Below are 16,962 nucleotides of genomic sequence, written 5' to 3' on the forward strand. Positions count from 1 at the left end.
AAAAAAAAGAAAGAAAAAATAAAAAGCCCTAAGCAATGATTGCTTACGCAAAGATGTTGAAAGCTGCTTCTCAGCATCACCAGCACGCACCTAGCAAGTTCAGCTGGTAATATTTTGCTCCCTAGCAGGCGTCCCAGGTCATTTCACTGCCTGCCTAATGGAGAAATGCAATGGCCAAACTAATAGCTAGAACATGTGACCTTAATTAATTAGCAGACCTCGTGGAAAATGCCAACTCTGCATTGTCACTGCCTGCTCTCAAGGACCCCTCTGCCTGCATCAGCAGGATGGACACTGGGTCTATTAGCATTTGCTCTGGGATAAGGACACATGACGCGAGACCAACCCCAGCAACCTCATACAGGGGACAGACAAGGTCTGAAAGAAAAGAGCAAGCCCTGAGGAAGCAGTTTGTGGTTGGTCTTCCCTCTCCATAAATGTTTCTCCAGCAGGCTGTAGGAGAAAGCCATGACGAACAAATTGAAGGTCAACTGGGAGAGACCAGGAGGGGAGCAGATGGTCACCTGCCACCTCCCCACTCAGCAGCATCATTCACTCCAGCTGCATCCCGAAACACCACCTCACTCCCTCCTCTCTCCCTCTAGCTGCCTTCTTCCATCCATGCACTGTACTCTCATTTAGGTTCCAGGACCTTTTCAGCATGTAGTGGGGAACACCTGGGAAAGCAAACGAAATATATCAGGCCATTACCTTCCACTGAAATCCTACCAACAGCTGCAAATGAGCAGTGCTCTGCTAGGAGGAACACAGAAGGAAAAAAAACAACAAACCAAGACATTTCCTATTCTATAAAAACAACCCTTTGACTTCAAGCAGAACTGCAGTCACAATCAATTTCAATAACAAATTTTATCAATACCAGGCAGCAGCCCTCAGGAAAAAGATCTCCCTTTCTCCCCTAAGCAATGCATCTTCCTTTGGAGAGGGGAGGAAGTAAAACAAACAGCACTCAGAACTTTTAAGAAGCAAATTGTGCAAACAGCCACTCTGCCACTGTTTGCAGAATGGCCACTGGGAGCTCAGTCAGGCTCAGGCACAGATCTGACTTCCACAACAGATGCGTGCTCACATGGGTGCTCTTTTGGCAGTCAGGTCCTAATGTTTGCTGCAGATCTCATACATCACGGAGATGAAAACTGCAATCACAGCTGCTCAGCAGAATTTCCATTATTATTTCCAAGGGTCGTATTAGGGAATGAAATATCTCTGACTTTAGAATGAAGTATCTTGTTATTGCTTGCACCTCGAAACATGCAGATGCTGCGTCAAGAATGTTTTGAATATCAGTAATAAATAACTGATATTATGAAGTCCCATATGGGCTAGTTTGTTTTTTTTTCCAAGGGACGTGAGCTTAAGAATCAATCTTGCAATTTAGCCCAGAATTCTCCCTCAAATTTCCCAGCTTTTTTCCCCCCACTTGTTTGCAAGTTTCATCAGCATCTACCGCATGACTTCTAATGCTAATCAAACTTCTCCAGGTAGAGTCAGGGCCTATAAATCAATCCCAGCAAAGTAAATACATCACCCCATTTTGGTACAAACATTCCTGCCTCTCATTAAGCTGTGTTCCAGGAGCCTGCAGCATGCATTTCAAAAGGGTAAAGGAAAAATGCATGCAGACAGCTCAGCACATTTCCATCAGTGTGACCTCAGCATGACAACGGCTGGGCAGGTGGGGGGATGAGATGTTACCATTAAGCATGCTGCTTTCCTTCCTCGCTTTCCTTTGTGTCTCCTTGACTGGGCTGGGATCCCCCCCCCAGGGATGGTGGCTGTGCCCATCCCTTTAGGGCTTCAGGTGCTGGGAGGGCACGGGATGAGAGCTCCCAGGGTCCTCAGAAGCTCTGAGATATTTATAAGTGTCCACAAGACGAGTCGTACTTCCTTCCTGTTTTATGCTAACTACAGGCACCTGTGAGGAACAATCAATCGCAGTCTGTGCCATACCCTAAGAACCCTAAAATACTAAGTGCAGGAACCATCACAGACGAGACATTAAGGCATTTATATAGGCTGGGCTCCTATATCAAAAGCTATTTATACACTAACTCAGCAGAACCTCAGTGTTCATCCGCCAACAGAAAAGCACGAGTGGTTCAAATGGATGAGAACAGGGCAAAAGCACAAACAGTGCCGTCTGGTTTCAGGTGCAACCACTGCTAAAACCTCACCCATGGAAGGTGGATCTCAGTACTCGTGCAAGAACAGGAACTGCACCTCCATGCATTGGGAAGAGGCAATTTCTACCTCAAAATCATCTTGATTCCACCCACGTTGCTCCAGCCAAACCAGGCCCTTCTCACCCACTCTCCTCATGAAATAAAACCTCAGTGGTCCAAATCTCTGACTACAATTCCCTCTCTTCCAACCATGGACACGATATGCTGGCCAATTAAAAAGTGAAAGCGGAATGCAATGCGATACCGAAGCAATTAAACTGGAAAAAAAAATGTCACGAGAGCAAAATGAACACGGCCTACTGAGAGAAAAAGAAATTACTCCTTTAAAAGAGACAGTAAAAAAAAACCCCACAACCCACGTGTACCAGATTTGATTTTAAGAAGATGTTAGCAGTGATACATCTGCTCAGCTGAGCTGCCAAAAGGAATTAGTTTAACAGGAAAAAAAAAAGAAGTTTAAAAACACACTTAGAAAGCAATACAGCTCTGCTTTATGTCCTGCCACATTACGGAATGCTTCGGAGATCACAAAACGGCCTCCCGTCACCGAGATGAAACCCAGCAAAGTGCTAATGATAACGTTTAAAGCAAGATGTGGAAAAACCGGTGCTAAAAGTGAAGAATGTCAGAAGCTGTGTGCTTGTTTCAGCTGCTGGAGAGCTGTCCTCCCCACACAGCACCCTGTAGGGCCGCGACAAGCAGGAATGGCTAATTACAGTGGTTTAAGGAGGATGCAGCAGCACTTCTTTGTAAAGCTGGAGCACTCGGTGCCGTATCACACTGGCTTTTAATCTCTCATCCCATCATATGACTCTTAATAGAGTTTTGCGGTCCCGGCATTAACTGCGTGGAAAAGAGCTGACAGGGCAAGAAAGCAGCTCTTATCGTTGCAGCTAGCCGGATCCTGCTCTTCAGGAGGATGCAGGGCATGAATTATCTGCTTCCCAGGGATGAGCACCACTGTGCAAATGGAGACCTGCCCTGCTCAGGCTGGAGGCAACAGGGGGTTGTACGTCAGTCAGCGCCTGGTGCACAGCAGAGCCCCAGGATTTGTGCCCACGCCACAGCATCCCCTTAGGCCTTCCCGTGCACTTGGATGCCTGCAGGAGCAAGCTGAGGACGTGCTCCTTAAGGCACAACAGCCAGCACAAACTCCTTCCCCAGCTAGTTCAGACTCCTGGCAACCCTGTTGCCATGCTACAGCTCCCAGAAAACTCAAATTTCAACACAAAACTGAAGGCCTCTGATGTTACCTCCTTCTAAGAGCTCACCTTGTGCTCGCCCATGAAAAGGGCCCTCAAAGTCACTTTCTAAAGCAAAGAAAATGAAAGGGTTGGACAATGTGTGTGTTACACAGTTTTCTTTTTGAACTCCTCAGACTTCTAAGCAGCTGGTAAGAAGAAAGGGGAATCTGACCTGCATTAGCTAAAAAAAAACCCTAAATATTTTACAAAGCTTTATCATTAAATTCAGCTATTGATTAGAGCTTTGACCCTTGCGAGTGTGCACAAACCTTCAATACCTCCTCCGGATACTGAGGAGGAATCCCAAACCGAGGCCAAGTCTCAACAATCCCAACTTGTGTCCTTTTTAAAGCACGTTATTAAATCATCAGCATTAAAATACTGACAGGGAAATACACACAGTTGTCCTGCGGGCACCTCCAGCACCAGTTGTTACAGAGACAGATACACCCTGAAAACAAAGAGGAAAGAAGGGCTCTGGGATGCCCAATTGCATGAGCTTGCACATCAATCCCAACTTCATTCAGGGATACCAAGGCACACAAACCTGATGCCTTTCTCATACAAAAGTTGCTCAGTCCTCCACTTCATTTATCTTAAGGCAACGCGAGGGCTTTCAGATTGCAGGCCATCACCTTGAAATCCTGTGGATTTTAGTCAAGCAGAAAGAAAAAGGCTAAAACTCTACTGGAAAAATTGCCTGCTGCTGGTTTGCCCTTGACAGAGTTGTTTCTCCAGTATCTCCCTGCCCCCTCCACGTTGCTTTTGTATTATGCTGTATGAAACACTGAGCAGCAGATGGTCTTTACCTCCTGTAGGATGCTGGAGGAACATCCTGCAGAAAGGATGAGCACAACACGTGGCTTTGAAGGTTGGTGTAGAACTGGACACCGTAGCTCCCAAGTAATTGTGGCTACCCACTAAATCACCGTGTGTAATGGATTCCTCTGAAGGCTTATAGCTAACAGTCCCATTATGCTCTAATCTGGAAAACATCTAAATGACTCTCCACAAAAAATTAGAGGGGAACATAAACGTCTTGATAAGAACAAGATTCCAGAGGTACTCCGCTTAACCACAGCGACATCTGTAATATAATGTCTAGTACAATAACATCCATTATAGCGCAGTCATTTGCTATTTGATTTTTTAACTCATGCTTCAAGACAGCAATTCAGAGAGCGTCAAGTCTATGTGAGAGGTGAAACAAAGCACAAAGCTCCGGGATGGAGCTGGGAACCACAACTGGCAGCCCCGATGGCCCCAGGAACTATTCATTGCAGTAAGCCTTGCTCAGCTGCCCCCATTTACCTCCTAAAGCAGTGATTTCCCAGCTCTGAAGTTTTAAGGTAATACAGCCATGGAGGAAGGCTTGGAGATGGCACCTTACATCTCCAAGCAGCCCCAGCTGTCGTCTGCTGCCAGGGAAAGGAGCCACGTTGGTGGGGACAGAAGGGCTTTATGCAATCAAAACCCATAGACAATGCTGTTAGCTGAACACAGAAGAAAAGAGGGAAGCGTCGCTGATTCACTTCATTTTCCAGGAGAAACCTGAGCTGTGGTTAAGTGGAGGACAAGCTGAAATATTCCATTAGGGGAAAAAAAAAGCCAGCACAAAAACATCTTGTTTACAAAAAGAAGTGAAGAAATCCCTCAGGTTAGTGTTCAAGTACAGCAGCAACAGAATATACCACAACAATCTCTGCGAGGCAGATACTCACCTTGCTCCCAGCCCAAGGAGCAGCAGAGCTTGCAAACAGGCTGCACTCGTTTCACAGAAAAACAGAGCAGAAAAGAAACACCACTAAGAGAACCTTCAAGAAAGGAAGGGAACAGACTGCCTTTTAACATTCCTCCCAGCAATTCTGCCCATCTCCCTGCCTGTGGGGCATGTCTGTAGGGAAAGCTGCACCCAGCAGGGGATGGGGCTGCTGTCAGTGACCCCACCAGCTCGAGGAGCGCTTGCAGGCGTCAGTCTAGACCAGGGACTTGAAAGCACTTCACCACCACACCTTCCTGAGCTGTGCTGTGCACTCCTACGCCGCAGCCAAGGATCAAAGCCAAGCGATGCAATAAGTGGCTGCAGCACTCCCAGCCCTGGTACCTGCATTAAAGTGAAGGCTTTTGCTTTTGTTCTTAACAGAAAGGAATGTTTCATCTCAACTGCCCAAAGATGAAAAGCAGCTTGTAAAATAAATGGATGCTGTCCACGTGAGCCAAGAAGCCCAGGTTTTTTATGCTTCTCCTCTCCAAACACCCAAAAGCGACTCCAACATTCTGCAGAGCTCGGGACCACTGACATTAGTGCAGGTTGTGCCCTTGGACCACAGCATGTTATTCGGCACCTACAGCCTTACCGAAATCCACTTGCAGAAGAAAGTGCATCTCTCAAGCCCTATAACACAGCCTAAAACCAACTCCCGCGAATACCAAAAGGCAATGCCTTCTAACAGCCCTGAACAACAATTGCTGCCTTTAAATCACATCCCAGATGCCCACTTTTCATAGTAAATTAAGTCCGTCCTCTGCCGTAACAGAAGCCATTAGCTGCATTGTAAAAGATGCAGCCCTGGTTAGGCAAGCCATCTGCAAGCGCTCCTGTGAGCAATGACTTCTACCTGACCTGTGTTTGCAGGGTCACCCCTTACTTGATGCCTAACCTAGCGTGGCTTGCTATGAACAGAGAGCAACTCGAAAAGCACCTGATGAAATACAAAGCCTCTTTGATTTGTGCTTTGTTCTTAATAGAAACGGTCGCACCAAGAGCTCACAAGGATCCAAATGCATTGCCTCAGACACTGCAAAAAGGCTCCAAACACAGGCAGTGCCCCTGCCCTGCTCACCATCGCCTCCAGACCTCCCACACCCAGGTGTAAGCAACCTGGCTTCCATTATGAGCAGTAAGTAGAAGTACTGGGATTTCACCATGTACCATGAGACATATAAGCAACCCTAAAAAGATTATAATCACAGGAGCAAAAAAACACGGATTTCACTTAGCTTCATATAACTTTATATATAGGACATTAAATATTTTTACAGTACAGGGAAGAAATAAAGTATGATCCTGTACTTCACGCCCATAACTCTTCCCTGAACACACGGGTTTATAGCAGGAATCAATTCACCCTGGGGAGACCGTGACTTCAGGTGATGGATGGGCAAAGGAGAAGCAAAACTGTCCTGCGTTTTCCAGGAAAATAACAAAATATGGTGGGGAGGTAAATAAAAACCTTCAGACAAGAAACAAGAGAACCTTAGATTCCTTAAAAAAACAATACAGTGGCAGCCTCCAAAGCAAATTAATTTGCAGCTCAATACACAAGTTGTCAGCCTGAAAAAGCACAGTGCTGCAGGGAAGCAGCAGCAGGGCCGGGCGGCTGCTGCCCGCAAATCCCCAGCACCACAGCCGAGGCAGAATCTGCTTATATCTTACAAATAGCCAGATCCTTCCATAATCCAGGCTCTGAGAAATTTTTATCTCCCTTGTGAGCTCAGCTATTCTCAAGTCCTTTCTGTGACGTTTTACCTCTGTGCTGCACGATACACTGACTGATTTTATAGCAAAGACTGGTTGACACGAGGGCTGGATTTGGGTGAGATGGAGCTTGCCCTTCGGCCCCACTCTCCCACAGGCTGGTGGAAAAGATGTCCAAACTCACGCCCTCCTGAAGCTCCAAACCTTGCCAAGCAAAGGCATGTACTGCTGCAGAGGCTTCACTGCTATGTGGAGCCTGGAACTGCTGCTGCTCCTGGATCTCCAGGTCTCCATCTCAAATCCCACGTACAATCAGGACACACACACGGCCACATGGACGCATCAGCTTACTCACCCAAGCTGCTCTCCAGGTCTTTGAGCCCTGGAATGGAGAAATCTCAGTTTTCACTTGTCTCAGCAATCTCCAGCCCCTACACACGCTGCTCCTCATGGTACAGCTGCAGCTCTGAGGAATTGAAGTTGTAGGAAAAGGAGGATTGCGGCAAGGAGAACCAGAGCAAAGACATCCCCACCACATGAAACCTCAACTCTGCAAAGCAGGAATCGCCCTGAAATGTCAGCACTCTTCTCAGTTGTGTGACTTGGGTTAAATGTCCCAACAAACAAACAAATCAAAAGACAGAGGGCAGGTTTTCCCTAACACTGGACTGTACCAACCTCAGGTCCAACACGCTTTGCCAAACTCACACACTTCTGTCCCCGAAAGTAACAAAGGAGCTCAGTAACCCAAACTGAGGGCAGCACACAAAAGCATTTCCTAGACATTTTCTGGTGACTATATTTCCAGAAAACCTGCAGTTCCTTCTTGCACGTGGTAGCATGTTGGATGCCCTGCAAAATACTGGGTGCTAGGACAGCTTGCCAAACTATTCCTCGGTTAAAATTCATCCCCAGCCACAGCCCTGTTCTACACCGCTGCCAACAAGCTGCAGCCTCCAAAATCCAGCAGGTATTACTGCTATATCTCAGCTCCACCCTATAAATCTAACTCTATCCATAACGTTCTGCAAGTGATCATATTCCAGTCCAGAGTACTGCTGATGTCCAAAATTCGACCAGCAGAAGGAAAAGCAGCTGCAGGTGCAGCTCCTCTGGTTTCATTTGTGCCTTCCCCTCCATCCTATAGATGGGGTTAAGAAAAAAGGCATTTATAGCCACAGCCTGCAAAATGCATCAGTTACACTCGGGAAGATGGACTCACCTGGGCTCTCCCTCACCCATTCCAAGGGGAGTGGTTTGTGTGATTCTATAGGGTACATTTGGAAATGAACACTATCCAAGAGACAAGGATATGAGATTATCTGCCCTGAGGGGCTGCAGCAGCCCACTGGAAGCAGACAACGCACAAGCATGAAGTAGAAAAGCAATTCTGCAGTACTGATGGCTTTGGCAAGGATATCTGGCATTACATACCCAAACTTAAATAAATCCTTATTTAGCAGGAGAGCAGACCCTAGCTCTTCTCACCACTCTTTTCCATGAGCCAGCCCCACAGACACACCGTTAGGCCATGCTTAGGCTATATACTTCAGGACAACTCTACAGGCTTCTGACTCCCCCAAGCTGTTCTTTCCAGAGAGTGAATCCTGAGACCATTTCACCCACGGAAATGGGGTGAAACCAAGAGCTGATGTAAGAGCTGTGGTGTGAACGCAGGGAGCAGTGTGACCATGTGCAGCAGCTGGGCGGTCAGCAAGCTTACCTCTTCCTTTCATGGGAGGGAGTGGAGTGTGACAACACAGATGCTTCTTGCCTTACCAGTGACCAGCTGGCAGCACAGTAGAACCGAAAGAGTTAAAGGCTAATTTATGCCATTTATGTCTTTGCAAGTCACTCAGCAGTCATCAGGCAGACACATCCTGTTGCGCCTGACATTTCCTTGAGCTCTTTTGTCTTACTCCTCCGTGCTCCCACTGCACTGATGAGATCCAACACCCCCACTGAAAAACAAAAAGCTCTGCAAAACACAGAAGCCACGCAGCCCCTTCCCCTCTCCCTCTGCACAGGCAGTGCAATGGGAGGGACAGACAGACAGCTGCCTCCACCCACAGCCACCCCACTGCATAGAACAGCGAGCACTGGGGCAGGACCCAGCAGCATCTTCCCATAAAAATACAGCCCCAGAAGAGCTAATGATTGCTCCTGGGAATAGCTTTCCCACAGGTGAACGGACAGCAAAGAGAAGGCAACACATTAAGCACTTCCACCTAAGTGTCAGTTTCTTCAGCAGCAGTTTTGAGTATCAGATAAACCAGATTAACCTCACCTAGACCTGCTTAAGGATGCTCTCTCCTCGGTTAACATGAAAAAGCAACCAGAGAAACTTTTGACAGGTGAAATTTTGCTTTTCTTAGCAGAGGGTTAAAGCAGCTGTGGTCCAAGGAAGAATACAACCATTCCCAGAGAGTGCTTTACCCATTTGATTTGTCTGTTTGCTGAAGGACCCTACAGTTCAAACTGCACCTTCGAAGGGCAGATTCCTGCTGCTGGGTTTTAATTTACCCAACGCAAAATGGAATAAAGGAAGAATTGATCTCCCAGCTACTCGGACCTCTAAGAGCATCAAAACTTCACAGTCCTTTTGATTATGGAAAATTAGGAGCATTTGCTACAAGGATCTCATGAAAGGCATCGTCATCTTCATGCTTTTATGTAAATGCACAAAATCATTTAATGCTACAAGATCCTCTCTCTCATAGCTGCATATATTTAGTGCTCTCACATCAAAAGTTTGGCTCCTCCAGAGTTGCATAAGCTGCCGAGAACCAAGAAGTAACATGATTTGAGTCTCATCACTAATGGATCTTAGGACTCATAGGGCCTCTAAGCACTAATGATTTTCTTTTATTTCCAAGGCTAAATAAACAGAGATTTCACTCAAAGCTGTAAACAAGCAATATCTCAAATGGATTCTGCCTTTAAAAGCATGAATGGATGATGGAGAAGACAGGGGTCAAGGAAGAAGGAAAAAGCTAATCTTAATTGTCACTCACTCAAAAACTTCACCTTGCTGTACGAGTATATACACTGTCCAGCCAGAGATACCCAAGTGTATGGAAAGAACAAGTGTGTTAAGTGCTTACCAACTTCTTATTTCAACCTAAACAACAACAAAACCCAACAACCCAAACCCACCAAACCACTGCAAGTTAAAAACAGGTCACACCCAGTGCAAACGTGCTGCAGGAATTACACATTTACTACCTACATCAGCACTATGAACTTACATGCAAACAGATATATATATATATATAGCTTTGGCTTCTTAGACTCACATTAGAAAATGCAATTATCTCTCATTCATTTTACAGAGCGTTCACAGTACAAATTAAATCATTTTTTTCGTGTCTGTTTAAGAAAAACTTTACTGTGTTAATTATTCATAAATACGAAAGTCTGCTACTTATTACTCATCTCAAATGTGATTCATTTCAATAATGCCTGAATAATTCGGCGCTACCCTATTAATCCAGGAACACACTGTACAATTGCCAGCACCAGCAAATCAATCATGAGCAGTAAACCATGCTGGCTTGTTGGAGGAGGAAGGCAGGAGCATGCTCCCATACCAACCCCTCTCGTCCATAAACCCCATCTCACACCTCTGTCCTCGCCAGCTGTGCCCAGGCAGGCTTCCAGCTGCAGACAGGGAGCAGGAGGGCTGCTCAGCCCCAGGGAGCCCACAGCATGAGACAAAGCAGAGGGCCATGCCTGCAGCTAAGTGGTTAAATAAGGCACTGCCCAGAGCTGTGCATCCTCACCCACGGATGCTCAGGGAGCAGAGCCCAAGGCTGCAGCTGCACGGACTGGATGTTAGAGGGAGGGGGATGGAAAACTTATTACTGCAGTCACAGATTTTCTGTCATTACAACAGTTATTTTATAAAACAGATCTGGCCACACACACACACACACATCCCATCTATTAAAACTTCCTTCCCCACAATAAGGTCAGTGCTTTGGAAAGAATTCTCTCATTCTTACACTTGATCGGTGCTTGCAGGAAGGTCCAGTCCCACACTCAGTGGTCAGCCACATATTATTATTTTGCTCTCTAACGACTTACCTGAGTTAATTTGAGCTGATACCGCACAGAAACACCGCCTTTATTATTATGGTCATGGAGAAAGTAAATTAATGCAAAGGATTGCACACAGAGGCCTAATCCATTTGAGGTAAATCAATGCATTGCACATTTAAATTGCTCCACTTTCCTTCAGAAAAGTACATTGAAGTGATTCATTAGGCCCTGAACCGTTCACAAGAAACAAACCAATTCTCTTAGGCATGCCGGTGCATCTCTGCTAGTTAGATTTAAAAAGCAATCAAATCTACTAATAAGTCCTTTTTGCCAACGTTTACATCAGTAGAGAACACGATTCCTGACAATTCAGATTAAATAAACGAGGGACAAATTAATCTCGGTTAATACACCTCCAAACTGATGTAAAACTTAACAAATCTGCCTTTTCATAATAACAACCAACCTATCGGTGACGCTCGACTTCGAAGTGCCTTCGATAACCTTTCGCAAAGGTTATCGAGTTATGAAGAGGAATCACATGGCACAATCTGAGTCTATTTTAATACAGTTGAAGCACGTATTTATAGTTTCCTTTTAATATTTATACATTCCTAGGAAAAAAAAAGAAAACCCACATCTATTTGCAGAAAGGCACCTTTTCAATACAAAGTAATGGTGTATCTCAGTACTACAGCATTGTGCTACGGTGCTCCCATCCCCACTCTGTTCTTCAGGGAGGGCTGACCTGGATAACAAATGGAACAAGCAGCACAGGGAACCCTCCCTGCCTCGCCTCTTGTTCTGCTGCCATCCCTGCTGGTTATTTACTGCAGTAGAATATTCATCCCTCACCCCCACAGTCAAATTTTCCTCATTTGAAATAAAAGGCGGTAGGAAACGCGTGCTAAAAAGCCACGTTTAAATCACCAAAAGTCACTTTGCGCTCTGTTAAACATTGAGAGCAGAACTGAAAAGGCCTAATAGGGAAAATGATTTTTCTTTAATCCCTTTGAGATGGTCCCTTTAAGAAGTCCAACAGCTGTCTGCAAACTGGCATTATCAATTTAGGGAGCTTTCGGGCAAGCTTTAAAATAGCAAATTTAAGTTCGTGACCAAGGCCTCCAAGGTCAGGCCCTGTAAGGGGATTATGCCAAGCAACCTGAAGTATGGCAGTGCTCCCACCGTCCCCTCAGGGCCACCAGCCTGCAGGCTGCACCACTGCCCCCATCATACACCAGGTCCAGCTCAGCCCTGTGACAGAATGGGAGCCCCATGGCCATGGCAGGCTGCTCCCTGCCCTTCTCCTTTTGCTCACTTCCAGCCTTTTGGTCACCAGCATCGTGGTTAAGTGATAACCCTGCCTAATTCAGGCAGTGTCCAGACATAGGAGCACTATCAGTCTCACAGCATGAGGAGCAACAAGCAGCCAGCCCTGACACAGCACAGGGTATGACTGCTCCCCAGAAGGAAAGCACCTCTGCAGAAAGGGTTTCTGCTCCACCAGCTTCCAGTGGTTTTTAATTGCCCACCTCCTGCCAAAGCTGGACAGAATCTCATCATTATCAGCCCTGAGCATCGGAGCACCTTGAGACTCATCTGAAGCCCTTGCAGACAGGGGAAATGCTGCACCGATGCAAAACTTCCCCGCAGCAACTTCTGCTACACAGATTTTCCCCCTTCGAGCATAAGCTGCAAAAAGCCAAACACAGAGCACACCTCAGGAGCAGCTGAGAGCCAGAGCTGATGGCCACACTGCCTGCAGCAAGCCACCTCCTTCCAGGGGCTCTACCAGCAAGTAGCCCCACGTGTGGCCTCCAAACAGAGATTTGCAAATGCAACTCCCACCCTATCATCCAAGAGCGCAGCAATTAATCTGCTCAGCCAAAGGAGCCAAACACCATAAACGCTTCCAACGTGCTGGAAAACGTTTGAATGCATCTTTTATTTAGATTTTCGTAAGGTATCCCTTGATGTTAATTAAACCCTTCCAAGTTACATGGCAAGGACACCCACGCAGTGCCCGGGTTTTTTTCTGTCACAGAACACAATTACGGTGGTGCCAGCATCAGACTCTCCCAAAGCCAGCAACTTCCAGCCCTACTGCTGGCCCAGCAGGCTGGGATGAGCTGCCTAACACTGCCTCCAGACTTCCTGGCTCCAGCCTTCTGAGAGCTCGTTAAGGACATCTCTCCTCCTTTCAACACCAGCCAGAAGGGACACCAAGTCCAGCCTGACCGCTACCCACTGCCGCAACTCACCCAGTGAGGGTACAAAGCCACGACACCACTTAAAAACACAGGTATCTGTATTTGCTCCCATCTCTCATTACAGTTTCCAGCCTAACCCCAAGCCCTTTTGCTTTTTGCAGCGGTGCCACTGGATTTATTGCTATAGACAAGTTCAGTAGATACTTCCCATAATAATTAGCCAGAGCCGAGTGGAATCTCAGTTGTGGGATGCTCTCATGCACAGTTACTTTGAATGCTGCTTCAGTTCAGTGTGCCAAGAGCTTTGAGGCTTCCACAATCAATCAAGTGACCCAAGTCAGTCACTCATGACTAGGAAAAGGCACATCTCTCCTTTCTCACCATCGATGCCAAGTGGTTGAGACAACCCCTTCCTTTCCACCACTGCCATCAGCCCACTCCACCAGGCTCCCAGGCAGCAAATCCAGAGCTCCCAAAAGCCCCAGCTCAGCCCGTGCCTACCCCCTTCACTTCCCTGAGCTTTCAGGATGCTGCAGTGCTGCTGCTCCCTTCTGTGCCCATTTGCTAAAGCCAACTGAAAGCAAAGCCAGCTGCAGGGAGAGGCGGTCAGTCAGGAGGACGAGACAGCAGCTCTGTTTATGTATTAACTCATATTAAAGAGCACAGGCCGCCACTCCGAAGCAAAGCAAGTTTTGGTAACTGACATGCTCAGAGGCAGGAAAGTACAGCTGTGACAAATTCAAAGTTAAAAACAAACGTGTATCTATCACTAAGAGCCACCCCAAGTATTTACTTCTACAGCTCCGGTGCAGGAACTTCAACTCTGATTCCCAAAGAAAACAGGGGCAGATTGCTGATGGGATTAAGAGCAGCGGCTGAAGAAGGAAAGATCCAGGCAACTAGATTCTCCACAGGCAAAGCCCGGAGCCTGATCCCATCGTGGTGATGTTGAACCTTAGAGATCCAGGAAGGGATCTTATGGATTTCCTAAACAAAGGCTCAACTTTTATATAAAAGCAGAGGCTGCTGGGGAACGGTCCAGCTAATTGCCAACCTAACCAGCCTCAAGCAGGCACCCCGTGCTCCTCAGCACAAACCTCTGTGCAAACTAATGACATACAGATGCAAACCGGAAAGTTTGCTGGAACAACTCTTTTCTCATTTGGCTATTCCCAGACAAGGCTGGGCAGCCAAGATACAATAACTACAGAGCACTAAACGCAGCTGCCAAGCTGTTCAAACCACCCTTACAGCAGGTCCACTCTTCATCGCTCTCACTATAAGCAGGATTTCCCACCCTCACCAAGCTTCCCTCCCAGCTCCCGACTAAATCCTTCTCCATTCCCTGATGCACCCACGCTGACCTTACAGCCCCCCATCCCCCTCCAAAGACCACAGCACAGGGGCAGCCAGGCTGGCCCCGCTCAGAGCCGCAGTCAGCCCGGCTCCTCGGCTCAGCCACTTCATCCCACACCTCCCCTGCTCTGAAAGGAGCTATTATCTGTGCAGAACGCTCCTGGATGAGCGTCCCTTACCGGCACTCCAAATAGGTGCTAATTAAGTGGTTGTCAGCTGAAGGTCTCTAAATCGAGCACGCAAAATAAAATTAAACACGGGACATCACAATGTGCGGGAAGACCTGAAGGGACGAGAGTTCATTTATGAACGTCTCCCTCTGTATTTTTCAACATTTAGAAGTTGCAGCCCAAATAATTACTTGTCAAGGCGTTGTTTGGGAGAATAACTGTAGCTACTAAGCCAGCTGTGTAATTAGGTTATTAAAAACGTAACGTAGTTTCAAAGGCTTTTAGGGAGCAGGCTTCTACCTAACACATAATCATCGCAGCTTTATCTTCTTCGCCCTCTGGGTTTCCATCTCAAGTCAAGAGGGCTCACAAAGCCTGTTATGATGCTACACGTGTCCCATCTTTCTGACTAACCCTGAGCACCAAGGGGACCCAATGCCTCCGGGTTGCCCCCCAGCTGTGCAGGGCAGAGCCATCTCCGGGGTGGGGAAGGAATGCTCACTCGAAGGTGTTCTGCAAGAGGCAGCAGTTATGCATTCCCATCTCTGCCGAAAAACAACACGCTGATAGGACAGGTAAAACAAAGTACACAAGCCTGGGAAACCGGGGAGGTAATACGCCCAGAGGGCAAAGAACTCGCTCCTGGAGCTTGCAAATGGAGCGCCACAAAAACAAAACGATTGAATCTGAAAGCAAGGAGGAAAACAAAAGAGCAAGAATCACAATAGCTGAGTCTCACGAAGAGCTTCATCTTGGCTACGGAAAGATAACGACGCTAACCATTTTTCTACTAGATGGCAGTGTGGTGTCACGCTATATAAAAGGAATTCTAGAAAGAAATTGCACTCTATTTCAAGCAAATCCGTGCTCAGACTTGACTTCAGACAGCATGATGTATACCAGCACCCTCATTGTGAGGAGACCTGCCATTAATCTCCCAGCACAATAGCACCGACACCCATAGCTCCTCATTTCCCAGCGGAGCAATGGGAAGGAACAGCCAAACCCCAACCGCGGTGCTGCACGGCGCTCGGCCGTGGTGGAACGAGCTTTAGGAACGCAGGGGCACCTCTGGCCGGGCAGCCAGCTGCACTCCGGTCCTGCTGGCAACTTCTAAGGGAAGCGCAGGGCTGCTAAAATCCAAACCGCAAACCTGAACCAGAGATAGGGCTGGAGGGCAGCGCAGATATCTACAGCTAACGCTCAGACGCAGAACAACCTCCGTGCTTTGCCAACGTTCGCATAACCTAAACTTCAGCCCTTCCCAGTAGCACTTATCCCCGGGGCCCACGGAGCTGCAGCACGGCCAGGGGACGCGCCAGAGCCCCGGGGCAGCCGGAGGAGCCGCACGGCAACCCGGGCCTGACCCACGCTCGCCGTCAGCAGCTCGCTAAGCTCCTTCTAATTGCGGCAGCCTGCGGGTTATTATCATTTAAACGCTCAGCGCGCGGCGCGGAGGGACGGCTTTGTTCGGCCCGAGCCCGCTCCCATCCGCCGCAGCTCTCACCTGGAGGGCCGGAGCCGCACCTCCTTCTTGCTGTCCACCACCGAGGGCACGCAGTTGGTCAGCTCGGTCCAGTCGGCGTGCAGCCCGCAGCTCCAGCCGGTAGAGAAGCGCGAGAAGAGCCACGTCTCCCGCTTGCCGGGCCGGTGGCAGGTGCACTTCTTCTGCCCGGCGCGGCACTCGCAGGGCTGCTCCAGCTGGATGTTGCGGACCAGGTGGCGGCCGAAGGTGGTGCCGCCCGTCTTCTGGATGTGCAGGAAGACGATCAGGTCGTCCCCTTTGATGTTGAAGTCCACCCTCCGCAGCAGATCGCCGGCGGAGAAATTGAAACGAGGCACGAAGCGGGCCGGCGTCTCGTCCTCCGCCCGGTACGGGTCGGCGGCGGCGGCGGGGCTGAGGGCGCGGAGCCGCAGCAGCTGGCACTCGGTACCGGGGCAGACGTACTGCAGCACGATCACCGCGAAGAGGAACAGCATCACCAGCGCCAGCAGCACCTTGTGCGACCGCTCCTCCATCGTCGCCGGGAGCGCCGCGCATCGCCGCCGACCGGCCCCCGCCGCTCACAGCCGCCGCCACCGCCGCCGGGGGCCGCCCCGGCCGCGCTCCGCCGCCATCGCCCCTCCGCCGCCGCCGCCGGCCCTTCCCGGCAGCCCCCGCGCCGCCGCCCGCCCCCCCCCCGGCCCGGGCTCTGCACGGCTCCGCCCCGCGCTCCGCCCCGCCGCGGGCCCAGCGCCGCCGAGCGGGGAGCGGCGCCG

The 16,962-nt window shown here is 48.6% G+C and overlaps 1 protein-coding gene across 1 annotated transcript in view; it reads right to left on the reverse strand.

Moving 5' to 3' along the window:
* The window catches only part of HS6ST2 (heparan sulfate 6-O-sulfotransferase 2), a 96,991-nt gene extending 80,166 nt beyond the window's left edge, over positions 1-16,825 (reverse strand). The window contains exon 1 of the mRNA XM_072336219.1: positions 16,211-16,825. Within this exon, the coding sequence (XP_072192320.1) occupies positions 16,211-16,722 (512 nt within the window). The 5' untranslated portion in view covers positions 16,723-16,825. The remainder of the gene's footprint in view (positions 1-16,210) is intronic.
* Between the last annotated feature and the right edge of the window lie 137 nt (positions 16,826-16,962).

This window comes from Excalfactoria chinensis, chromosome 4, assembly GCF_039878825.1.
Source record: "Excalfactoria chinensis isolate bCotChi1 chromosome 4, bCotChi1.hap2, whole genome shotgun sequence".
NCBI classification, from domain to species: Eukaryota; Metazoa; Chordata; class Aves; order Galliformes; family Phasianidae; genus Excalfactoria; species Excalfactoria chinensis.